General features: G+C 47.4%; 1 protein-coding gene across 1 annotated transcript in view; it reads left to right on the plus strand.

The window, feature by feature from the left end:
* Positions 1–26,198, plus strand: part of MEGF6 (multiple EGF like domains 6) — a 41,201-nt gene that overhangs the window by 12,794 nt on the left and 2,209 nt on the right. The window contains exons 8-27 of the mRNA XM_032238813.1: positions 88–210; positions 431–601; positions 1,551–1,682; positions 2,155–2,283; positions 2,669–2,797; positions 3,627–3,761; positions 5,497–5,631; positions 8,172–8,297; positions 8,576–8,707; positions 9,635–9,775; positions 10,546–10,796; positions 12,057–12,213; positions 12,310–12,453; positions 13,165–13,293; positions 15,807–16,103; positions 18,676–18,804; positions 21,877–22,058; positions 22,894–23,098; positions 24,557–24,918; positions 25,654–26,002. Of these exons, the coding sequence (XP_032094704.1) occupies positions 88–210; positions 431–601; positions 1,551–1,682; positions 2,155–2,283; positions 2,669–2,797; positions 3,627–3,761; positions 5,497–5,631; positions 8,172–8,297; positions 8,576–8,707; positions 9,635–9,775; positions 10,546–10,796; positions 12,057–12,213; positions 12,310–12,453; positions 13,165–13,293; positions 15,807–16,103; positions 18,676–18,804; positions 21,877–22,058; positions 22,894–23,098; positions 24,557–24,918; positions 25,654–26,002 (3,558 nt within the window). The remainder of the gene's footprint in view (positions 1–87; positions 211–430; positions 602–1,550; positions 1,683–2,154; positions 2,284–2,668; positions 2,798–3,626; positions 3,762–5,496; positions 5,632–8,171; positions 8,298–8,575; positions 8,708–9,634; positions 9,776–10,545; positions 10,797–12,056; positions 12,214–12,309; positions 12,454–13,164; positions 13,294–15,806; positions 16,104–18,675; positions 18,805–21,876; positions 22,059–22,893; positions 23,099–24,556; positions 24,919–25,653; positions 26,003–26,198) is intronic.

Consider the following 26,198-nt stretch of genomic DNA (forward strand, 5'->3'; position numbering starts at 1 on the left):
GGAACCAGCCTGTATCTCATCCGAAAGTCCTTCTTTTCTTTGGATCTTTCCCCCCCTCCCCTCTTTTGGTTTATTTCCCCCCCCCAGATGTGGACGAGTGTTCGGCGAATAACGGGGGCTGTGAACATTTGTGTCGGAATCTGGTCGGCTCCTTTCTCTGCAGCTGCCGGATTGGGTTCAAATTAGGCGAGGATCGCAGAAGCTGCCTGGGTGAGTGAGGATTTCCACGCAGCAGGGGCAACCGGGGGTTCGCGAGTTTGGGTGGGGATGTGAAAATCTCATATTCAGAGGGTAACTGAAGGGATTGTTTTTAGGGGGCCGCTTCAGGCTGGGTTTTGTGTCTTTCGCTCTGCGCATGTTTCTAGTCCTCTCTGTTCCCACCTTTTTTATGGGACAATCGCTTGGAGGGGTTTGCGCTCTCTCGCCATAGACCTTGAGGAGCCCACGGAGGCCGTGAATGGACGGCGGCCCGTGATGCGTCCGCTCCCCCACGTGGCTCTTTTCCACGATGGGCTGACCCCGTTTTTGGAGGAAGACTACGAGGATGAAGAGGGGGAAGGAGCCGAGGCCAGAGGAGAGCACACCGTTGTGGAGAAGTTCAGTATGTGAAGATTCCTTCCTTCCTCCCTCCCCTCTTTCCTTACACCTCCTCCTCACTTCCTTTCTTTCTCCATTCCTCCCTTCCCTCCATCCTTCCCTCTCCTCCTCCCGCCCTTCCTTCCCTCTCTCTCATTGTTCCTTCCTTCCCTCTCCTCCTCTTCCTTCCCTTCATACCTCCTCCCTCCCTCCCTCCCTCCCTCTTCCTTTCCTTCCTTCTCATCCTTCCTTCTCCTCCCTTCTCTCCTTCTTCCTTCCTCCCCTCTTCTCCTCTTCCCTTCCTCCCTCCCTTTTCCTTTCCTTCCTTCTCATCCTCCCTTCTCTCCTTCTTCCTTCCTCCCTTCTTACCTTCCCTCTCCTCCTCCCCTTCCTTCCAACTTTCCCTCCTTCCCTCTCCTCCTCTTTCCTTCCTAGCCTCCCTCCCATCCCTCCCTCCCTTCTCTTTCTTTTCTCCCTCCCTCTCTTTCCTTCCCTCTCCCTATATTCTTCCTATATTTCTTCTCCATTTTCCTCGTTTCAGAATAATTTTATACAATATCACAAAACGTACAAACAAACGCCATAAAGTAACACTCAGAGGAAAAATAAGCTAAATGGGGAAGAGAGAAGAGAGATAGTAGCGCAGAAAGATGTAAAGAAAAACAAAGGAAAAGGAAAAAAAACACAGACCTTTGAATTTTAGCTGAGCTTCTGGGGTGACTTTTCCCTCTCAACATCTCTTCACCCCGACTTAGCTCTCCTCTTGCTCGTTTCCTAAACTTGCAAAAAAAAGAAAGAAAGAAAGAAAGAGAGAGAGAAAGAAAGAAAGAAAGAAAGAAAGAAAGAAAGAAAGAAAGAAAGAAAGAAGAAAATTACTTGAAAGAAAACCACTTTTCCTGCCATTTAGGAATTGTAAAAGCCCCGGTGTCGTTCCCTGTTCTTCTTTTTTCTCTCTTTCTCTCCCTCCCTCGCAGTCTGCCTGAATGCCACCTTCGGCCCCGACTGCAGCCTGTCCTGTGAGGGATGCCAGAATGGCGGCCGGTGCAACCAGAACCAGACCGGCTGCCTCTGTCCAGACGGCTGGACGGGGGTCTTGTGCAACCAAAGTGAGTCCGGTTGGGAGCCCGTTGCATCTCCGGCCACAGGAAGCAGCAGTGCGGGGATGAGAAAGCAACAAGCCGGCTGGGGGATTCTGGGAGTTGAAGTCCACGCAGCAAGTGGGCTGGGGAATTCTGGGAATTATAGTACAAATATCACGCCGGCTGGGGGATTCTGGGAGTTGAAGTCCATAGAGCATCTGGTCTGGGGAATTCTGGGAATTATAGTACAAATATCACACCGGCTGGGGGATTCTGGGAGTTGAAGTCCACAGAGCATGTGGGCTGGGGAATTCTGGGAATTATAGTACAAATATCACGCCGGCTGGGGGATTCTGGGAGTTGAAGTCCATCCTTTGGCTGCATAGCCCAATGAAAAAGCTGACATTGTCTCTTGATGCTCGCGAGTCCCATCTGACTGAATGGCTCTCGGGGGGGGGGCAGGGGATTATGGGAGTCACTACTAATCTCCCTTTCACAGCCTGCCCCAAAGGGAATTTTGGGAAGAACTGCAGCTCGCTCTGTCTCTGCCAAAACGGAGGCAGCTGCCATCCTGTGACGGGGACCTGCCTCTGTCCCCCCGAGGCCGCCGGGGACCGGTGCGAAGATGGTAAGATGGAAAGCCCACTCTCCCCCTCCCTCCAGAGGTGCTCGGGGTCACTTTCACAGCCATCTCCCAAACCTGCTGACCCCCCCCTCAATCTTGAACGAACCCTGGGAAGGTCCCAAATTCAAACCGTCATAAATGCGAGTCGGTTGCCAACCATCCCATTTTTAATGCTCCCTGGGGATTAAGCGGCCCTACGTGTAAAAGTCACTTATTTTTCAGGGCTGTCGTAACTCCGGAATGGTCCTTAAACGAATCAGGACCCATGGGTGGGCCCTGGGGATGAGCCACCCCCCCTTCAAAAACACGCGACGGAGACGTTAAATTGTGTCTCCGTCTGTCCTTCTGTCCTTCCTAACACCTTCCTTCACGGCCTTGTCTCTTTCAGTCTGTCCCAGAGGATTTTTCGGAAAACACTGCCGGAAAAAATGCCACTGTGCCAACCGGGGACGATGCCACCGGGTTTTCGGCACTTGCCTGTGCGACCCGGGACGCTACGGGCGTTTCTGTCACCTAGGTAAAGGCCTCACGGTGTGTCGCTTCTCCCCAGATAGAAAGGCCCTCGGAGTCCCTGTTCTGACGCATCTCCCAAAACACGAGAAAAGTTAAAGCGACGATTCCTTTGTTAGGAGCGCCGGCCAAAAGTTTCTCTCTCGACGCAGGCTAACAAGTCTGTCTGTCCAGGAGATGAATAGTTGTCTCCCACATCTATTCGTCTCTGCCCCCTGCCTTTGATTCCCAGAGATAGGATGGGGACTTCGTTAGCAGTGGTGCCTCTTTTGTCCTGAGGACCAGCCCATAGATTTCCACTGCTCTCCTCTCCTCTGCCACATCTATTCATCTCCACCCCCTGCTTTTGATCCCCAGAGCTAGGGTGGGGGCTTTGCTAGCTGCAGTGGCTCTTCCGTCCCGAGGACCGGCCCATAGATTTCCACTGCTCTCCTCTCCTCTGCCACATCTATCCATCTCTGCCCCCTGCCTTTTATCCCCAGAGCTAGGGTAGGGCTTCACTAGCTGCAATGGCTCTTCCGTCCCGAGGACCGGCCCATAGATTTCCACTGCTCTCTTCTCCTCTGCCTCCTGAGCATCCACGCGTCAGACACTGGACTCAGCTGTTCCTCCTCTTCTTCATCAGCTACCTCCAGACCTGGGGGCTGTTGAGTGTCTCCATCTGAGGGCTGACAGTTGGCCCAGGCTCTGCCCCCCCTTCTCTGCCAGCTCCATTCCCTCTTCCCCCTCGTAGCTCTCCGATTGCCTTGAGGCTGACCCTGACTCCCAACGCCTCTGCTGGATAGGCCACAGCAGACCCCACGCCCGCTGACCATCTTCCCTTCCCCTCCTTCCAGCTTGCCCGAAGTGGGCGTACGGGATTGGCTGCTTGAGAGAGTGCCGTTGCGTGCAAGCCAACACACAACACTGCGACAAGCGAGACGGCACTTGTGTTTGCAAGCCCGGGCATCGAGGGGAAAGGTGCCAATCGGGTAAGTTGGGTTGGGTTGGGGGGAAGATGGGTGAGCGGGCGCCAATTGGCTGAACTGGTTCCCAGCTGGATCAGAACAGGATGGGGGTTGTTGCGTTCACACAAGGGGCCGAACTTGGTTCTGTCTATCCTGGGTTTGCTTTTGTGGTGTGAGTTCGGCCCGGTTGAGAACCAGTGAAGCCTGTTGGGGGGTTTTTCTCCCTGTTCTGATAGGACAAATGTATCGGGAGATTTGAACCCAAGACCTTCAGGGCTGATATTTGGACATCGAAGAGCAGAACCTGGTGTCTTCAGATGTTTGGAACCAAGTCTCATTTTCTTCCTTCCTTCCTTCCTCCTTCCCTTCCCTCTCTTCTTCCGTCCTTTCCTTCCTTCTCTTTGTTTTCCTCCCATCCTCTCTCCTCCTTTCACTTTCCTTTCTCTTCCTTCCATCCCTTTTTCTTTCCTTCCTTCTTTCATTCTCTTTCATTTTTCCTCCCATTCCCTCTCCTGCTTTTGCCTTATTTCCTTCTTCCTTCTTTCCATCTTTCTTTTCCTTCCTTCCCTCTTTCAGTTTTCCTCCCTCTCTCTCCTGATTTTTCCTTCCTTCCTTCCTTCTTCCTTCCTTCCTTTCCTTTCCTTCCATCTCTTCCTTTTCTTTCCTTCCTTCTCTTTCAATTTTCCTCCCATCCTCTCTCCTGCTTTCACCTTCCATCTTTCTTCCTTTCTCTTCCTTCCATCCCTTCCTTTTCCTTCCTTCCTTCTCTTTCATTTTTCCTCCCATTCTCTCTCCTGCTTTTGCCTTCCTTTCTTCCTTTCTCTTCCTTCCATCCCTTTCTTTTCCTTGCTTCTCTTTCAGTTTTCCTCCCATTCTCTCTCCTGCTTTTTCCTTCCTTCCACCCTTCCGCCATCCCTTCCCCCTCTTCTTCCGTCCTTTCCTCCCTCCCTCTTTACTTTCCTTCCTTCTCTTTCATTTTTCCTCCCATCCTCTCTCCTGCTTTCGCCTTCCTTCCTTCTTCCTTTCTCTTCCTTCCATCCCTTTCTTTTCCTTCCTTCCCTTTCAGTTTTCCTCCCTCTCTCCTTTTTCCTTCCTTCCTTCCTTCCTTCCTTCCTTCCTTCCTTCCTTCCTTCCTCCTTCCCTTCCGTCTCTTCTTCTGTCCTTCCATCCTTTCCTTCCTTCTCTTTGTTTTCCTCCCATCCTCTCTCCTCTTTTCACCTTCCTTCTTCCTTCCTTCCTCTTCCTTCCTTCTCTTTCATTTTTCCTCCCATTCTCTCTCCTGCTTTTTCCTTCTTTCCTTCCTCCTTCCCTTCCCTCTCTCCTTCCGTCCTTTCCTCCCTCCCTCCTTACTTTCCCTCCTTCTCTTTTATTTTTCCTCCCATCCTCTCTCCTGCTTTCACCTTCCTTCCTTCCATCTTTCTTCCTTTCTCTTCCTTCCATCCCTTTCTTTTCCTTCCTTTCTTCTCTTTCATTTATCCTCCCATCCTCTTTTCTGCTTTCACCATACTTACTCCCTCTTTCCCTCTGTTCCCTCCTTTCACTTTTCCTCCACCTCTCTCCTTCCTTCCTTCCTTCCTTCCTTCCTTCCTTCCTTCCTTCCTTCCTCTCTTTCATTTTTCCTCACCCTCTCTCCTACTTTCTTTTTCCTCCCTTCCATTGGTGCATGAATCGGACACACAAAAGACCCTTTGCCACCCAGATGTTCTCCCGAGTGGCTCTCCCTTAACCTTGAGATTGACACCAAGTTTCTGGTCCACAGCGTGTGACCCGGGCCATTTCGGACCAGGCTGCAGGCACAAGTGTGGCTGTCCCCCTGGCGTGGCCTGTGACCCCGTGAGCGGAGTGTGTCTCCCGCAGTGTCCTCAGGGCTATTACGGAGAGAAGTGCCAACAAGGTAGGTCTGGATGGGGGTTCGAAACTCGCAGGAGGCTGAGTGAAAAGCCAAATTCAGATATCCTGCCTTTAAACACTTTGTGGTAACTAAGAAGGATGGGAAAAACCTCCCTAAGGGTCATCTAGTCCACCCCTCTGCACAGGAGTGAAAGCATCCATGGAAAGTTGGGGGGGGGGGTTCCTTTCTGGTTCCATATTGCGGGAAAGGAGTCCAGAATGAATGAATGAATGAATGATTGATTGATTGATTGAATGAATTAACGATTGATTGATTGAATGAATGATAGAAAGAATGAATGATTGAATAATAGAATGAATGAATGAATGAATGAATGATTGAATGAATGATAGAAAGAATGAATGAATGATTGAATAATAGAATAATAGAATGAATGAACGAATGATTGATTGATTGATTGATTGAATGAATGAATGAATGATTGAAAGAATGAATGAAGGAATGATAGAATGAATGAGTGAAGGAATGATAGAATGAATGAATGATTGATTGAATGAATGCATAAATGTTTGAATGATTGATTGATTGACTGAATGAATGCATAAATGATTGATTGATTGAATGAATGAATGATAGAATGATAGAATGCATGCATGAATGATAGAATGAATGAATGCAAACAAATACAGAAATAATAGAATTGGAGGGGACCTTGGAGGTCTTCTAGTCCAATCCCCTTCTCAAGCAGGAGACCCTAGATCATTTCAATCAATCAATCAATCAGAATAGAGCTGGAAGGGACCTTGGAGGTCTTCTAGTCCAACCCTCTGCTTAGGCAGGAAACCCTACACCACTTCAGACAAAGGGTTATCCAACATCTTCTTAAAAACTTCCAACGTTGAATTGTTTGATTGTTAAAGACATTGGTGGCAATCCATACCTGGAGGTTTTCAAGAAGAGACTGGACATCCACTTGTCTGGAACAGTCTAGGGTTTCCTACTTGAGCAGGGGGTTGGGCTAGATGACCTCCAACGTCCCATCCAACTTGGTCATTCTGTAATTCTATAATCCTGAATCAATTTGCCAGTGGAATGACTTGCCTCCAGAAGGTGTGGATGCTCCATCCCTGGAGAATTTTAAGAAGAGATTGGGCAATTGGTATATAGGGTCTCCTGCTTGAGCAGGGGGTTGGATTAGAAGACCTCCAAGGTCCCTTCTGACTCTGTTATTCTATAACCCCAGATCAATGAATCTAGAAGTTGTGAGTGGCTCCATCTCTGGAGGTTTTTAAGAAGAGACTGGACAGCCGTTTGCGTGGAATGGTAGAGGGTCTCATGCTTGAGCAGGGGGTTGAATTAGAAGACCTCCAAGGTCCCTTCCAGCTCTATTCTGATTGATTGATTGATTGATTGATTGAAATGGTCTAGGGTCTCCTGCTTGAGCAGGGGGTTGGTCTAGAAGACCTCCAAGGTCCCTTCCAGCTCTATTCTGATTGATTGATTGATTGAAATGGTCTAGGGTTTCCTGCTTGAGCAGGGGGTTGAACTAGAAGACCTCCAAGGTCCCTTCCAGCTCTATTCTGATTGATTGATTGATTGATTGAAATGGTCTAGGGTCTCCTGCTTGAGCAGGGGGCTGGACTAGAAGACCTCCAAGGTCCCTTCCAGCTCTATTCTGATTGATTGATTGAAATGGTCTAGGGTCTCCTGCTTGAGCAGGGGGTTGGACTAGAAGACCTCTAAACTCCCTTCCAGCTCTATTCTGATTGATTGATTGATTGATTGATTGATTGATTGATTGAAATGGTCTGGGGTCTCCTGCATGAGCAGGGGGTTGGACTAGAAGACCTCCAAGGTCCCTTCCAGCTCTATTCTGATTGATTGATGTATTGATTGATTGAAGTAGCCTAGGATCTCCTGCTTGATCTCCAAATCAAGGAATTAACTACCCTGTTTTCCCCAAAATAAGCCCTCCCTGGATAATAAGCCCAATGGGGCTTTTGAGTGCATGCGCTAAAATAAGCCCTCCACGAAAATATGGCGACACGGCAGCAGCCACGGGGTGACCCCGCTCGCCGCCTCCTGCACCTCAAAAATAATAAGCCCTCCCCCAAAATAAGGCCAAGCACTTATATCAGGGGGTCAAAAGAAAATAAGACCCCTGACTTATTTCCGGGGAAATACGGTAACTCAATTCTTTTTAATCCAACATTCTGGAACCATTCTCCCGATCATCTGGAGTCAAAAGTTGCCCAAATGGCTTCTGCGTGGCTTTGGGAAAACCGGAGAAGAAAAAATAGGATTTATCTATGCCAGGGTCAGAGATCCGAACCCAAAACCAGGGGGAGTCGTCCTATTTGCAAAATTCGCGGTCTGCTTTTCGGTTCGCGGCGGGATGCTTGGCGGGAGCAAATCCGAGCGGGCCAGAGGATGGATGGATTAAAGGAATGCCTAAATAATTGGATTTATTTTTCCTTCCCTGGATGGCAAAATTGGAGCCCGGCCAGGATTTGAATCCAGCACATCACGAGAAGAGATTTTAAAACATAAATAAATCGTATTTTTTCCCCCTTCCTCTTTAGAATGTCCTGAAGGAAAATTCGGAACGAATTGTCTTCATTCCTGTTCTTGTAACGGTTCCCCTTGCGGTCGGGTGACTGGGGAATGCCGCTGCGTAACTGGGAGGACTGGGAAGTCCTGCGACCAAGGTAAGTCGGGGAGAATCACAGCCTCAGATTTCAATACTGCAGCGAGTCCTCGGTTTACGACTGTTTGAAATTACGGCGCCCCTGGGGAGGGGGGCGGGATGTCTTTACCACATTGGCAGCATGCTGAGGTCACGACCTTTGATAGCGAGCAAAGTTTGGGAGAGGGGGGAGCCAGGCTTGCTTAACGACTGTGCGATTCGCTTAACGACAAGTGATTCGCTTAAGGGCCGCGGCGCAGAAAAAAAAGTTGTGAAATTGTGTTTCTCCTCTTTCTCCAGAATGCCCTGAAGGCTACTGGGGAGATGGGTGCCAGCGGCTGTGCCCGGAATGCCAGAATAATGGCCGTTGTGATCCCGTCACTGGTGTGTGCTTGTGCCCTTCGGGATATACAGGGAGCCGTTGTCAAGAAGGTAACTGGTTGTGTTGCTTGTAGAATCGCACTGGGAACCTTGTGGTTAGGACAGCACAATCACATCTTCCCCGTGGCTTCCGCTGTTTGTCTCCATAAGGCTCCCAACTTTGGGGGTGGGGTTGGGACTTCTGCTCTCTTTATGGGGGAGTCCCTGTCTGTTACCCCCAAATTTGGGTAGAGTTTTGGTGAACGCTTTTACCGGTGGCCGTGCCTCCAAGAATAAACAGCCAAGTTACATGTTACACTCAACTGTTTATGGGGAGGGGAGGAAGGAGGAAAAGAGAAGGAATGAGAAAATGAAAGTAAGGGGAGGAGGAGAAGGGAAGGGAAGGAGGAAGAGGGAAAGGGAAAGGAGGGAAAGGGAAGTGGAAAGGAGAGGAAAGGAAGGAAAGGAAAATGAAGAACAGGGAAGGAAAGGAAAGGAGGAAGATGGAAGGAGAAGGATAGGAAAGGAATAGAAAGGAAAGGAGGAGAAAGGAATGGAAAAGAAGGGAAGGGAAGGAAAGGAAAGGAGGCAGATGGAAGGAGAAGGGAAGGGAATGAAAGGAGGAAGAAGGAAAGGAATGGAAGGAAATGAGGAAGAAGGGAAGGAAGGGGGGAAGAAGGGAAGGGAAGGGAAGGAAAGGAGGCAGATGGAAGGAGAAGGGAAGGGAAGGCAATGAAAGGAGGAAGAAGGAAAGGAAAGGAATGGAAGGAAAGGAGGAAGAAGGGAAGGGAAGGGGGAAGAAGGGAAGGGAAGGAAAGGGGGAAGAAGGAATGGAAAAGAATGGAAAGAAAGGAGGAAGAAGGAATAGAACGGAATGGCAGGAAAGGAGGGAGAGAGGGAAGGAAGGAAGGGGAAAGGTGTGAAAGGGAGGGAGGGGGGATTTAGAAACATAGGAAGGCTTCTGGTCTTTCTCTCTCTCTCTCCTCTTTTCCCCTCCAGTCTGCCCACCTGGCTGGTTTGGCCCAGGATGCCAACATCGGTGTGACTGTGAGAACGAAGGGGATTGTGACCCCCAAACGGGGAGGTGTCGCTGTGCCCCCGGATGGACCGGCTCCCACTGCCAAAGAGGTGAGAAGAGGGGATGACTCTTCAGACGTTGAAGGATGAAGAATCTTTGTTCTCCTTTGTTTCTCCTTCCTTCCTTCTCCGCTCCCTCCCCTTCTTTCATTTTCTTCCTTCTCTTTTCCTTTCCTTCTTTCCCTCCTTCCCTTCCTTTACATCCTCTTTCCTTCCCTCCTCCTTCCCTCTTTTCCTTGCTTCTCCTCCTCCCTCCCTCCCTTTTTCTTTTCTTTCTTTTTGTCTTTTTTCTTTCTTTCCTTCTTTCCCTCCTTCCCTTATTTTTCATCCTTTCCTTCCCTCCCCTCTTTTCCTTGCTTCTCCTCCTCCCTCCCTTTTTCTTTTCTTTCTTTTCTTTTTGTCTTTTTTTCTTTCCTTCTTTCCCTCGTTCCCTTCTTTTTCATCCTCTTTCCTTTCCTCCTCCTTCCCTCTTTTCCTTACTTCTCCTCTCCCTCCCTCCTTCTTTTTTCTTTTCTTTCTTCTTTCTTTTTGTCTTTTTCTTTTTTCTTTCTTCCTCTCCTTCTTTCCCTCCTTCCCTTCTTTTTCATCCTCTTTCCTTCCCTCTTTTCCTTACTTCTCCTCCTCTTTTCTTTCTTCTTTCCTTTTCTCTCTCTTTTTCTTTCTTTCCTCTTTCCTTCCTTCCCTTCTTACCTACCTTTCTCCTTTCAAATGGATCTATGGAAAATAAGGGCTTAAAAAAAAAATCTTCCAACTGAACCAAATCATCTCCGCTGCTTTTTTTTTTTAACCAAAAGAAAAGAAGAAAGGGAAAGGAAGAATGGAGGGATCCTGAGACACCAATGGCTTTAATTCTTCCTCCTTTGGGCCTTTTGCAGCCTGCCAGATGGGCTCCTGGGGGCCCGACTGCAGCCGTGCCTGCAACTGTTCGGGGGCCGAAGGCGGCTGCAGTGCGGTGACCGGCCAGTGCCGGTGCGAAGACGGTTACGTCGGCCTGCGCTGTGATCAGAGTGAGTCCCCTCCTTCCTGGTCCTTGAACCCCAAGTTCTTTTGGGTCTGTGGGTGCCCTTCAGCCGAGAGGGGGGGGTGAGTTTCCATGCTCTCCCAGGGTGCAGAAAAGGGGAGAATTTGAAAAGATGGAGGCGTCGTCTTCTCAGCCCAAGGATGGATCCCTTGGCAGAATTTGGAGCTCTGGGTTTTTATTTTGTCTTTAAAAAAATATCTTCCCTTTCTCTGTTTTAATGTCATCCCTTGCTTCCTCTTCGTGCTTTCACTTTCATTCCCTCCCTGCTTCGTTTTCTCTTTTCCTTCCTTCCTTGTCTCCCTGCCTCGCTTTTCTTTTCACTCTTTTGGGCTTCCTTCCTTTTTCGTTCCCTTCTTCCTTCCCTCCCTCCCTCCCGTTCTCTTGACTGCTCACCCTGCTTATTTTCACTTTCACTTTCTCACCTTTCCCCTTTATCTCACTTTTGTTCCTGCTTACTTTCACTTTCACTTTCCCCGCCTTCCCTCCTTTTCTCTCACCTTTGTTCCTGCTCACTTTCACTTTCCCATCTTCCCTCCTTTTCTCTCACCTTTGTTCCTGCTTACTTTCACTTTCCCCGCCTTCCCTCCTTTTCTCTCACCTTTGTTCCTGCTTACTTTCACTTTCACTTTCCCCGCCTTCCCTCCTTTTCTCTCACCTTTGTTCCTGCCCACTTTCACTTTCCCATCTTCCCTCCTTTTCTCTCACCTTTGTTCCTGCTTACTTTCACTTTCACTTTCCCACCTCCCCTCTTTTTCTCTCACCTTTGTTCCTGCTTACTTTCACTTTCACTTTCCCATCTTCCCTCCTTTTCTCTCACCTTTGTTCCTGCTCACTTTCACTTTCCCATCTTCCCTCCTTTTCTCTCACCTTTGTTCCTGCTTACTTTCACTTTCACTTTCCCCGCCTTCCCTCCTTTTCTCTCACCTTTGTTCCTGCCCACTTTCACTTTCCCATCTTCCCTCCTTTTCTCTCACCTTTGTTCCTGCTTACTTTCACTTTCCCACCTCCCCTCTTTTTCTCTCACCTTTGTTCCTGCTTACTTTCACTTTCACTTTCCCACCTTTTCTCTCACCTTTGTTCCTGCTTACCTTCACTTTCACACCTTCCTTCCTCTTCTCTCCTTTGTCCTTGCTTACTTTCACTTCCTCGCTTCACACCTTTTCTCTCTGTTCATGCTTGCTTTCACTTTCCCCCCTTCCCTCCCTCTTCTTTCTCATCTTTCCTCCTGCTGGCTTTCGCTTTCACTGAATGTACCCCCCCACCCTTTTTAAATCTCTCCTCTTTGTTACTGCTTTCACTTTCACTTTCACTTCACCCGCCCGCCCTGTTTATTCCTCTTCTTCCTCCCAAGAGTGCCCCGAAGGCTGGTTTGGTCCCAACTGCCTCCAGCGATGCCAGTGCCACCACCAAGGAGTCTGTGACCATGTGGGCGGTGCCTGCGTCTGCACCCCAGGCTGGAGGGGAACATTTTGTGAGCGGGGTAAGTTGGACTCTTTCCCCCTCCCCCCCCCCGATATCTAAAGCCAGCGGGTGGCTTTTCCCAGGCATTAAAGACCTTCCAATTCTCTCTTCTCAGCTTGTCCCAGCGGCTTTTTCGGGGTGGACTGCCAGCACGCCTGCCGCTGCCTCAACGGAGCCCGCTGTGATCCCGCCACGGGCCACTGCCACTGCGCCGTGGGCTGGATCGGGCCACACTGCAACCAAAGTGGGTCTCCTGGCGGCTGGACATGAAAATATGGCATCTCTCTTGTCTACCTGGATCTGAACTCTCTCCCTTTTTCTTTTTTCTTTTCTTTCTTTCTTTTTATCCTTTTTATTTTTTCCTTCTTTCCCTCCTTCCCTTCTTTTTCATCCTCTTTCCTTCCCTCTTTTCCTTACTTCTCCTCTCCCTCCCTCTCTCCCTTTTCTTTTTTCTTTTCCTTTCTTTTCTTTTTATCCTTTTTATTTTTTCTTCCTTTCCTTCTTTCCCTCGTTCCCTTCTTTTTCATCCTCTTTCCTTCCCTCCTCCTTCCCTCTTTTCCTTACTTCTCCTCTCCCTCCCTCTCTCCCTTTTCTTTTTTCTTTTCTTTCTTTCCTTTTTATCCTTTTTATTTTTTCTTTCTTTCCTTCTTTCCCTCCTTCCCTTCTTTTTCATCCTCTTTCCTTCCTTCTTTTCCTTACTTCTCCTCCAGCTCCTCCTTTTCTTCCTTTCCTTTTCTCTTTCTTTCTTTTTCTTTCCTCTTCCTTTCCTTCCCTTCTTACCTACCTTTCTCCTTTCAAATGGATCTATGGAAAATAAGGGGCCACCGCCACTGCGCCGTGGGCTGGATCGGGCCACACTGCAACCAAAGTGTGTCTCCTGGCAGCCGGGCATGAAAATAGGGCATCTCCCTTGTCTGTCTGGATCCGAACTCAGGCTCACCTCTCTCTCTTTCTCTCTCTCTCTCTCCAGCTTGCCCAGCTGACCGCTACGGCGAGAACTGCACCCAGGAATGCCTCTGTGCCAACGGAGCCTCGTGCCACCCTGTCACGGGGCGATGCCTGTGTGCACCAGGATGGGTTGGCGCCACTTGCCAACAAGGTATTTTGTGAGGGGGGGGTCCCTGGTGGAGGTTTTCTTGCGGACGTTTCATGGCCCAACTAGGGAACATCATCAGGGCTAGAAGGGAAGAGAGTTTGCCAATGGAGGAGCAAAACTGTGCCAGGTTTTGCCTCGCCCTGCGGTTGGGAACTAGTCCTTTGGCAGCTGGCCAAGCGAGATAAGGTTCGTGTGGATGAATATTCCTCTAAAAGGCTGTTTGCTAAGCCTTGTGGGCTGTGAATGAAAGAAGGAAATTCACAGTCGTGTAAAGAAAAGAGGTTTGGCCGGGAACAAGACTCCGCTTTGTGCTTTTTAAGGAAGCCTCAGTCAGAACACCGGGGTGAAATTGAAAGATTTTTCATCATGTCTTCGGACGGCCAGTTGGCGTTCGTGGTTGTGCTCTTCTGTCAGTTTTCTCCCTGTTCATCCGACACTCTGGTGGTTGTGTTGCATTGTCCTAACATTGTACATTGTCGTATTCGGTTCCAAGGGACAAGAAATGTTGCATCGGGATCCCACTGCAATTCATTTCCCCCCCAATTTCTCCTCCTCTTCTTCTTTTCCTCCTCCTCCTCCTCCTCCTGCTTCTCCTCCTTCTCTTCTTTTTCCCATCTTTTTCTCCTCCTCCTCTCTTCTCCTTCTCTCCTCCTCCTCTTCTTTTCCTCCTCCTCCTTCTGCTTCTTCTCCTCTTCTTTTTCCCATCTTTTTCTCCTCCTCCTCTCTTCTCCTTCTCCTCTCCTCCTCCTCTTCTTTTCCTCCTCCTCCTCCTTCTGCTTCTTCTCCTTCTCTTCTTTTTCCCATCTTTTTCTCCTCTTTCTCTCTTCTTCTCCTTTTCCTCCTCCTCCTTCTTTTTCTCCTCCTTCTCTTCTTCTTTTTCCCATCTTTTCTCCTCTCTTCTTCTTCTCTCCTGCTCCTCTTCTTTTCCTCCTACTGCTTCTCCTCATTCTCTTCTTCTTTTTCCCGTCTTTTTCTCCTCCTCTTCTCTCCTCCTCTTCTTCTTCTCCTCCTCCTTCCCCTCCTTTACTTCTCTTTGTCTCCCTCTTCTTCTTGTTCTTCTTCTTGTTCTTCTCCTCCTCCTCTTCCTCCTCCTTCTCTCCTCCTCTTCTTCTTCTCTCCTCCTTCTCCTCTTCCTCCTTCCCCTCTCCTCCTCCTTCTTCCTACCTTCGCAGAGTGTCCGCCGGGATTTTACGGGGCCGGCTGCCACCAGGAATGTCTCTGTCAACACGGAGGAATCTGCGATCCGGTGTCCGGCCGCTGCACTTGTCCGGAAGGGCGGGTGGGACTCGCATGCGAGCTGGGTAAGAAAAGGCGGCCATTTTGGTATTTAATTCCTCCTGCTTGAGCAGGGGGCTGGACTAGACGACCTCCAAGGACCCTTCCCGCTCTATTCTGAATGATTGATTGAAACAGTATAGGGTCTCCTGCTTGAGCAGGGGGTTGGACTAGAAGACCTCCAAGGTCCCTTCCAGCTCTATTCTGATTGATTGATTGAAACAGTATAGGGTCTCCTGCTTGAGCAGGGGGTTGGACTAGAAGACCTCCAAGGTCCCTTCCAGCTCTATTCTGATTGATTGATTGAAATGGTCTGGGGTCTCCTGCTTGAGAAGGGGGCTCGACTAAAAGACCTCCAAGGCCGCTTCCCGCTCTATTCTGAATGATTGATTGATTGAATGATTGAAACAGTATAGGGTCTCCTGCTTGAGCAGGGGGATGGACTAGAAGACCTCCAAGGTCCCTTCCAGCTCTGTTCTGATTGATTGATTGAAACAGTATAGGGTCTCCTGCTTGAGCAGGGGGATGGACTAGAAGACCTCCAAGATCCCTTCCAGCTCTGTTCTGATTGATTGATTGAAATGGTCGAGTGTCTCCTGCTTGAGCAGGGGGTTGGACTAGAGGACCTCCAAGGTCCCTTCCAGCTGTATTCTATTCTGAATCTATTCTGAATCTCCATCCCAACTGGATGACTAAAAGGCGGCTTACGGAGAGTCTTAGGAGTTGGGATGGAAAAAATTGAAGGGGAGGGAAGGTGCACATGACTCTAAGGTCATGTAGTCTGACCCCGCACCCCGCACCTTCCCTTCAGTTCCATTCCCCCCCCTCCCTCCAAAGGGACTCTTAAAAACGCCGATGCATTTCTCCTTAGAGAATTGTATTTTTCCAACGTCGATGTTTTCTTTTCTGACTTCCTACGGAATAAAATGAATTGGGAACATGTTTCTATCCACTTAGCCGATGTTAACAGATTGACATCTGTTTGAAGGGACCTTGTAGGTCATCTAGTCCAACCCCTGGCCAAAGCAGACCATACTATACCACTTAATATACACAAAGGGCACTGTAGGAGCTGGGAAATGCTCCTTAAGCGACTTATGACCGTTTCCCACACTTACGACCATTGCAGCATCCCTGTAGTGATTGAAATTCAGGCACTTGGAAATTGACTCGTATTTATGACGGCCGCTGACGGAATTGGAGGGGACCTTGGAGGTCTTCTAGTCCATCCTGAAGTCAAGGGGGAAGCTGGGTTTGCTTAACGACCGCGTGGCTAGGTGATTCACTTAACAACTGCGGCAAGAATGGTCGGGAAAGGGGTCTAAACTCCACGGCCTGGCTTCGCGATGGAAAGGTTGGGCTCACTCGGCGTCGTAAGTCAGAGGACTCGCTGTATCTCTTTTCTTCAGAGTGCGTCGAAGGAAAACATGGGCTGGGCTGCCAAGAGAGTTGCGATTGTGTGAATGGAGGCCGGTGTGACCCAAAGAGTGGACGCTGTCTTTGCCAGGATGGCTGGACCGGTGAAAAGTGCCAGGACGGTAAGTCGTAATGGCATTGGTTTTTTCCCTCGGTGGCCGGCGGGAGATCGATCACTACAGATAATTCGCGACTTTTGACGCTTCATTTAGTAACCGTTCAACCTTACAACGGTGACTGACCACCCTTTCCCCCCTGACCTTTGCGTCATCCCCCCCGTCACGTGATCAAATTGACTCGTACTTACGACGGTCACAACGTCCTGGGGGTGTGTGTGTGTGTCACGCGACCCCCCCTTTTTGCGACCTCCCGACAAGCAAAGTCCAAGGGGGAAGGCGGATTCACTTCACGACTACCTAACTTAACAAGCGCGGTGTTTCGTGTCACAACGGTGGCGGGAGAAGTCGCAAAACGAGGCGAAAGGAATGTTTCGCTTAACAGCAGGAATTTGGGGCGCGATTCCGGCTGGAAGTCGAGAGTGGCCTGTTTACAACCGGCATGGGCAACACCTGGGAATGTATCGGAAGCCGCCTTGTCCTCTGGAATTGCCAAGGGCACCCTAGAGGTCATCCAGTCTAACCCCCTCCTGCAAAACACCAGTGTTTCTCAACCTTGGCAACTTGAAGATGTCTGGACTTCAACTCCCAGAATTCCCCAGCCAGCATTCGCTGGCTGGGGAATTCTGGGAGTTGAAGTCCAGACATCTTCAAGTTGCCAAGGTTGAGAAACACTGACCTAGATTACATGCCTTTGTTTTTAAACCTCGCGCAACATGTACCAGGACACAATAAGTACAATTTGGGGTTTATTTTCAGCACTTCCTCCTCTTTTTTCCCCCCAGCCTGCCCCGAAGGGACGCATGGGAAAAGCTGCCAGGAAACCTGTCACTGTGAGCATGGCGTCTCGTTGTGCGACCACATCACGGGGGATTGCGACTGTCCGCCGGGGTGGCGCGGAACCCGTTGTGAGAAAGGTGACAGCTAAAAAGAGGATTGTTTGTTTCTGGATGACCCTTTTGGGGGCCAGAGAGGAAGTTTGCAGGCACTCTGCACCCCAATCTTCGCCTTCGTTTTCCACAAATTTCCCCTTGGTTGGGTGTGTTTCTTTTGAAAAAAGGGTCCCCCCCCCCTTTTTAAAGAAAGCTTCTGGGGCCTTGACTCTGGAGTCCTAGCCAATCCCAGGATGAGAGAGAATCGGAATGGGAAGGAAGGGTCCCCTAAGGGTCATCTAGTCCCCTCTGCACAGGAGTGAAAGCATCCATGGAAGGTAGGGGGCGGTGGGGGGGAGATGGTTCCCTTCTGGTTCCATCTTGCGGGAAAGGAGCCCAGAATGAATGAATGAATGGTTGATTGATTGAATGAATGAATGCATGAATGATAGAATGATAGAATGAATGAATGATAGAAATAATGCATGCATGAATGAATGATTGAATGAATGAATGCATGAATGATAGATAGAATGAATGATTGAAGGAATGAATGATAGAATAAATGAATGATAGAATTAATGAATGATAGAATTAATGAATGATAGAATTAATGCATGAATGAATGATTGAATGAATGAATGCATGAATGATTGATTGAATGAATGATAGAATGAATGAATGATAGAATTAATGCATGAATGATTGAATGATTGAATGAATGAATGCATGAATGATAGATAGAATGAATGATTGAATGAATGATAGAATGAATGAATGATAGAATTAATGCATGAATGAATGAATGATTGAATGAATGAATGCATGAATGATAGATAGAATGAATGAATGAATGATTGAATGAATGATAGAATGAATGAATGATAGAATTAATGCATGAATGAATGAATGATTGAATGAATGAATGCATGAATGATAGATAGAATGAATGAATGACTGAATGAATGATTGAATGAATGATTGAATGAATGATTGAATGAATGAATGATTGAATGAATGCATGAATGCATGAATGATAGAATGAATGAATGAATGATTGAATGAATGAATGATTGAAGGATTGAATGATAGAATGAATGCATGAATGATAGAATGAATGGATGCAAACAAATACAGAAATAATAGAATTGGAGGGGACCTTGGAGGTCTTCTAGTCCAACCCCCTTCTCAAGCAGGAGACCCTAGATCATTTCAATCAATCAATCAATTAATCAGAATAGATCTGGAAGGGACCTTGGAGGTCCTCTAGTCCAGCCCCCTCCTCAAGCAGGAGACCCTAGACCATTTCAAACAATCACAATAGAGATGGAAGGGACCTTGGAGGTCTTCTAGTCCAACCCCCTAGACCAGGCCAAATTGGCCATTTTAAGCCTTGGGGGGACTCCAACTCCCATGATGGCTGAGGAATCCTGGGAGTTGAACTCCGCAAGTCGTACAGTTGGGAAGGTTGGAGCCCCCAGCCCTAGACCATGAATGAATGAACCTGGGGGGAGGGGGATGGACTGGGTGGGACTACAGCTCCCAGCAGCCATTGGGAGGGGTGAACATCCCTCCAATTAAACCCTCCCCCCCACCACCATAGACACCAATGAGGAATATTGCCTAGTTTAATTTTGAATCCTCCTTTGGCTGCCAAAATCTGAATTTTCCCCCCTTCTTTTCTTGATTTCTCCCCTTTCTTCCAGCCTGCCTGCCCGGTTCCTTTGGGAAGGACTGTACCACGAAGTGCGACTGTCCCTCGGGCTCCCCTTGCAACCACATCACCGGCCAGTGCGGCTGCCCTCCTGGCTTCACCGGACACGGGTGCGAAAGGCGTAAGTCCAGAGGCTCCAATTATTATTATTATTGTTGTTGTGTTTCATGTTTTAATAATAATAATAATAATAATAATAATAATTATAACTGCCACATAGTTGGATCATAAAATGCTTAGAAACAACTGGCATTAGCAAAAATATTACATCCTTTACTGAAAAGGCGATGAAACAATGGAGAACTGAGTTGGCGGTAGGGAATGAGATCTACGGAATGGTTAATATCAAGCGAGGAATTTTCCAGGGTGATTCACTTTCACCTCTTCTCTTCATTATCGCAATGATCCCACTATCAGTAATCTTAAAAAAAATGAAATTAGGCTACCAAACAGCCAAAGAAGCTGAAAAAAATTCGCATTTACTATATATGGATGATTTGAAACTCTATGGAAAGTCAGAAATAGAAATCCAATCATTGACAAACACAGTCCGAGTGTTCAGCACCGATATTTCAATGCAGTTTGGCATGGAAAAATGCGCCACTGTATCCATAAAAAGGGGCAAAATCACTGCATGTGAAGGAATTGAAATGCCCAATGGCCAATTAATTAAATGCAAAGAAAATGAAGCCTACAAATACTTAGGCATTCTGCAGTTGGATAACATCAAGCATGGAGAAGTAAAAACTATTGTCAGGCGAGAGTACACCAATAGAGTTAGGAAAATTTTGAAATCTAAATTGAATGGTGGAAATACAATCAAGGCCATAAATACCTGGGCAATATCAGTTATAAGATACACAGCTGGCATAGTTAACTGGACACAAGCTGATTTGGACCTTTTGGACTGAAAAACCAGGAAACTAATGACAATGCACTACAGTTTACATCCACGTGGTGATACTGATAGACTATATCTGCCCCGAAAATCAGGTGGCAGAGGATTATTACAAGTGAAGCAAACAGTTGAAGAAGAAAAACATGCACTGGCTGATTATTTAAAAGAAAGTCAAGAACATCTATTAATCGAAGTAAAGAACAAAAATCTACTGAAGGCCCAACAGACGAAACAAGAATACAGAAAAATCCTCTGATGATGCCAAATGCAGACTTTGCAAAGAAGCCGATGAAACTGTTGATCACATACTCAGCTGCTGTAAAAAAATCACGCAGACTGATTATAAATTGCGGCACAATTCAGTAGCACAAATGATCCATTGGAATTTGTGCAAAAATTATAATATTAAAACAGCAACAAACTGGAGGGAACATCAGCCTGAAAAAGTCACCGAAAATCAGATGGTCAAGATCGTGTGGGATTCTCGCATACAAACCGACAAAATACTGGCGCATAATACACCAGACACCACACTGGTTGAGAAAAATAAGGTCACAATCATAGACATCGCAATACCAGGTGATAGCAGGGTCGCCGAGAAGGAACATGAAAAAAATCATGAAATACCAGGACTTAAAAGTCGAAATTCAACGATTATGGCACAAACCAGCAGTGGTAATTCCAGTGGTAATCGGCACACTGGGTGCTATTCCAAAAGCACTGGAATTACATTTAAAACAGTTAAAAGTTGACAAAATCGCCATCAGTCAAATGCAAAAAGCCGCACTGCTTGGATCTGCACGCATATTACGAAAATACGTTACGACGTCCTAGGCCCCTGGGTGGGGCCCGACTAGTAACCAATGCCAAATCCGGCGAAACAACTGGCCGCTGTGATACAAATGTATAATAATAATAATAATAAATAATCCGATTTTGCACAGATGATAAATACACCCAAGCTAGCATGCTGGCAATTCCTTCATCGCTTTGGAAGAGAAACCGAGACTGGGAGTTGATCCAAGAGGATTCAATTAATAAGAATATATTTTTAAAAAGGAGCCAGGAATTCAGGTTGGCAGCAGCCTCTGCCTGGCAGCTGAATGGGGGAAAGAAAAAGAAAATCAGGAAAATATTGACAGTGATTTAGTTCCAGTTTGTCTCCATTTTCTCTATTCCCTTTTTCCTCCAGTATCTCCATTCTATTAAATCAATTTGATTTACTCCTCCTCCTCCTCCTCCTCCTCCTCCTCCTCCTCCTCCTCCTCCTCCTCCTCCTCCTCCTCCTCCTCCTCCTCCTCCTCCTCGGTGGATCCCTTTTGAGAGGGATCCCGAGACACGTGTGGGAAATCTGTGTGTGCTAAAAATAATAATAATTAAAACCATCCGTGGAAAATTAGCAGGCAAAGCCACGCATGCGAAAGTGTCACGTCTTCTACGCGGAGGTTGGGAAAACACCTGGGGAAGAGAGCCAAAGCACCAAGATTTGCTGTTGGTGGGAAGAGAAGTGGGTTTTTTTGGGGGGGAGGGGACCTCAGAGGTCATCTAGTCCAACCCTGCAGCTTGGTGCTGGTTCCGCTTGGGCTTTAGTCGATGAAAAGGAAAAATAAGGGTGATCTAGAATGAAGAATGAAGGGACAATGCTTAACTCAGTGGCTAAGCTTGTCGATCGGAAAGGTCGGCTGTACGGCGGTTCAAATCCCCAGCGCCGCGTAACGGAGTGAGCTCCCGTGACTTGTCCCAGCTTCTGCAAACCGAGCCGTTCAAAAGCAGGTAAAAAATGCAAGTAGGAAAATAGGAACCACTAATTTTGGTGGGAAGGGAACAGCATTCGATGCGGCTTCGGGAGTTGAGTCTTGCCGGCCACATGACCCCGGAGACGTCTTCGGACAGCGCTGGCTCTTCGGCTTTGAAACGGAGATGAGCAACGCCCCCTAGAGTCGGGAACGACCAGCACAGATGTGCGAGGGGACGCTTTCCTTTTTAGAATGAAGAAATAGGAGCCTGTAGGGCAGGGATGTCCAATCTTAGCAACTTTTAAGGCGTGTGGCCTCCAACTCCCAGAATTCCCCAAGCTGGGTTGGGAATTCTGGGAGTTGAAGTCCACAAGTGGCAGCACAGGGGGGGCATCAACTTGAAAGAAGCATGCAGATTCTCCAAAGACCTCTTGACATGCTCCAGATCCTTTAAAATTCTATTTTTATTCGCTTTCCAATGCAAAGGGCCAAAAAACACCCATTCTTTTGCACACTTATTTTGCTTGTGTGCAAACAGGACTCTCTCTCCCCCCCCCAGCTTGCCCCCCTGGCACCTTCGGTCTGGGATGCGCGCACATTTGCCAGTGCGCGGGTGCGAATCACGACTGCCACCCGGTGAGTGGGAGGTGCCTCTGCGCCCCGGGATACCACGGCAACGGCTGCAAGCAGAGTGAGTTTACACGCGGGTGTTCAAATGGGGGCAAATTTGGGGGTGTTTGTGTGCAATAACGGGAGGGAAGAAGGGGGGGGAGAAACAACAGGGAAGCTTTCTTGCAAACGGCGTGGCGGAAGCCCAGCAGTGATCCTCGACTTATGACCACAATCGAATCCGAAATGTGTGTTGCTAAGTGGGAAATTTGTGGGGGCTTGGCTCTGTTTTACGACCGTTCTTTCCACTGTTGTTAAGTGAATCACTGCAGTCAAATTAGTCACATGGTCGTTAAGTGAATCTTTGGTTGCAAAAGGGGATCGTGCGACACCCCCTCCCCCCCAGGACACTGTGACCGTCGTAAATACGAGTCAGTGGCCAGTGGTCTGAATTTTAATCACATGACTACAGGGCTATTAGGACGGTCGTATGTGTGAAAAACAGCTTTTTTCCAATGCTGTTGTGACTTCGGTCGCTAAATGAACCGTCGTAAGTTGAGGACTATCTGTACTCTATTCCCACGGCTGGAAAATCCACGGATTTTTCAGTTTTGCGTGCCCAATTTAAATGGCATTTTGCTGGATTTGGGTGGGAGGTTTGAGTGGGTTGCGCCAGCCGATAGAATTTATTTTAAAAAAATAAATATATTTAAAAATAGTGTCTTAATTACCAGTTTCAGCTTAAATTAATACGCTAAATTAATCCCCGATTAAACCTTTTGAGCCAAATTTCCTTCCATTTGATGTGGCAACGGTCCTCCTTCAATAATTCAAAGCCGGGGGGGGGGGGGGGTTGGGGAGAGAAAAAAAATCACGGAGTCCTAGTGTTTGGGAGAGGGCACCACTGAGGTCATCCAGTCCAGCCCCCCGCGCAATCCAAAATCCGAATGAGCATCCCTGTTTCAAGGGGCGGGAGAAAAGAGAAATCCTGTGGCAGGCTGTTCCACTGGCTAATGGTTCGTTTCCATCCCACGGCTTTTCAGAGTGCCCGCCGGGACGCTACGGGCCGAATTGCGAGGGATTGTGTCAGTGTAAGAATGGCGGTCGTTGTGTGGCCACAACGGGGGCGTGTGAGTGTCTGGCTGGATACATCGGCGCCGATTGTAACGTAGGTAAGGCTGTGTTTATTTCTAGTCAACCGCAAACAGTAAAATCCTATATAAAGCAACATGGATCGCTGAATGACCATCAAGAGCTCCGGGTTCAATTCCGGTCGTACGTTGAGGCCTAGCTGCATGGCATCACTTCCCAATGCTTTTCCTTCCCAATTTTTTAATTTTATTATGCGGTGGCTCTGCTTGGATTTATGCACCGTTTTCTCTCCTTGTGGCGTTTGTAATGATGATGATTATGTATAATTTTTAGCCTGAGGTTATCGTTTTATCTGCTTGCTTTCGTTTTAGCTTTTTTTAATAAAAAAATCGATTATTGGATTATTCCTATTTTGATTATTTTTTTTCCTCCCTTTTTTTTCGGCTTGCTTTTGCTAGCTTTTAACTTATTTATTTATCAAATGTAAGGGCTGATTGATTTCATCTTCAATTCGATTCACAGTCTGGGACTGGTCAAAACTTAACAGTTCAGCTGTTAAGGTAATGTCTGTGTATATATTAATATATTTATTATTATTTATTTCTTTTATTCACTAAACATGACTGGTGCTAATGGTTGATACGGGTGGCTGCCAGTTAATTATTAATTATTAATTATTAACTATTATTACTTATCGCTTATCACCTATCACTTATTAATTATTATTATTAATAATAATTATTATTATTATACAATTGTATCACAGCGGCCAGTTGTTTCGCCGGATTTGGCATTGGTTACTAGTCGGGCCCCACCCAGGGGCCTAGGACGTCGTAACGTATTTTCGTAATATGTGTGCAGATCCAAGCAGTGCGGCTTTTTGCATTTGACTGATGGTGATTTTGTCAATTTTTAACTGTTTTAAATGTAATTCCAGTGCTTTTGGAATAGCACCCAGTGTGCCAATTACCACTGGAATTACCACTGCTGGTTTGTGCCATAGTCGTTGAATTTTGATTTTTAAGTCCTGGTATCTTGCGATTTTTTCATGTTCCTTCTCGTCGACCCTGCTATCACCTGGTATTGCGATGTCTATGATTGTGACCTTATTTTTCTCAACCAGTGTGGTGTCTGGTGTATTATGCGCCAGTATTTTGTCCGTTTGTATACGGAAATCCCACAAGATCTTGACCATCTGATTTTCGGTGACTTTTTCAGGCTGATGTTCCCACCAGTTTGTTGCTGTTTTAATATTATAATTTTTGCACAAATTCCAGTGGATCATTTGTGCTACTGAATTGCGATGTCTATGATTGTGACCTTATTTTTCTCAACCATTATTATTGTTACTATTATTATTAAATAAATAACGAGAAACGGGACATCCCTACCACCACTAATAATACTTTTATTTGGCCTAAACTCCCCTTTGTCTGCTTTAGAGCTGCTTCTAACCACAGGTGGGGAGGGGTCCAGAATCCCCGTGGCCATTGGACAGGGCCACCTAAAGGTCATTATATCTCACCCCCCCCTTCCAGCTTGTCCGAGGGGACGTTATGGGACCGACTGTGCCCGTCCCTGTCGGTGTGGTGAAAATGTCCCATGTCACCCGGTGTCTGGTTCCTGCCTTTGTCCCCCAGGGAAGTTCGGTCCCGAATGCGAAAACGGTGAGTCCCCGCTCGGTTTTCATTTGACTGGGGAGGGTGGGTATTGGGGGCATCTCATCATATGCGCCCTCGATGGGGAAGGGGCTTCCCGGCTTGGGAAGTCGACGGAATGGGGTCTCTCGCATGGTTTGGCTCACCTCACAGGGCTGTGGTTGCGATCCTGCCGGGGTCAACCATTTCATAAGCACAGAGGGAGACTCGGGGCCCGCTTCGCAGGGATGTCGCGCGAGCAGGCAAGCAGCGATCATGGGAGCTGAGTGTTTTGACAAGACAAACAGGGGACTCAGGTTGAAACCTACCGTCAGACTGTGGGGTTTGGGAGAATGGGTCTCTGATTCAGGCCGGCCTACCCTGCAGGAATGTTGTAAAAGCCGAAAAAGCCATCCATCCATCTATCTATCTATCATCTATCGATCTATCATCTATCTATCTAATCTATCTCTTATCTATCTATCTATCTCTATTTCTCTATCTAATCTGTATCTCTTATCTCTCTATCTCTCGCTTGCTATTTCTCTCTATTTCTATCTCTCTCTCTCTCTCTATCTATCTCTCTATCTAATCTGTATCTCTTATCTATCTCTATTTCTCTCGCTCGCTATTTCTCTCTCTATATTTCTATATCTATCTATCATCTAATATATCTTATCTATTTCTATTTCTCTCTCTCTCTGTCTAATCTATCTCTTATCTATTTATCTTTCTCTCTTGCTATTTCTATCTATCTATCTATCTATCTATCTATCTATCTATCTATCTATCTATCTATCATCTATCTATCTCTCTCTCTCTATCATCTCCATTTCTCTCTCTATCTCTCTATCTAATCTCTATCTATATCTATTTATCTCTCTCTCGCTATTTCTCTTTCTCTATTTCTCTATCTATCTATCTATCTATCTATCTATCTATCTATCTATCTATCACACACATACACAAACAAACCACTCGAGGCTGGTTCATTCCAGCTGTGTCCACTTTGTTCAGTTTCTAACAACGGAGCATCCTGCACGCGGGTTAGATTAGATGACCTCAGGGGGTCCCTCCCAAGCGAAGGATTCCTGTGCATTATGCATTCAGCGGGGGCTTCCTTCAATGTTTTTGGGGGTCTTTGCGTTCCATCGAGAGCCGCATCCGACCCACAGTTGTGGGGGGGTTCAGCGTCTCCCGCTTTCGCTTCTCCAACAGACTGCCCGGCCAATCGTTACGGGTTCAACTGTAGCCAGGTGTGCGCCTGTCAAAATGGCGCCCTGTGCCTGCCAGAAGATGGAGCCTGCCTCTGTGGGCTCGGATGGACCGGGATCTGGTGTGAAAAAGGTGTTTCCCCCCCCCCCCCCGCCTCTAAGATGAATCGGATGAATCCTGGTTCACATCTGTGTGGATTCCTGTCTCCTGGAGTTCCGCTGGACCTACAAAGAGCTCGGGTTTTAGATTTTGGCAGCGGTTTGAATCCTAGTTTACATCTGTGTGGATTCCTGTCTCCTGGAGTTCCGCTGGCCAACCCATTTCCTTT

Source organism: Thamnophis elegans, unplaced genomic scaffold, assembly GCF_009769535.1.
Source record: "Thamnophis elegans isolate rThaEle1 unplaced genomic scaffold, rThaEle1.pri scaffold_93_arrow_ctg1, whole genome shotgun sequence".
NCBI classification, from domain to species: domain Eukaryota; kingdom Metazoa; phylum Chordata; class Lepidosauria; order Squamata; family Colubridae; genus Thamnophis; species Thamnophis elegans.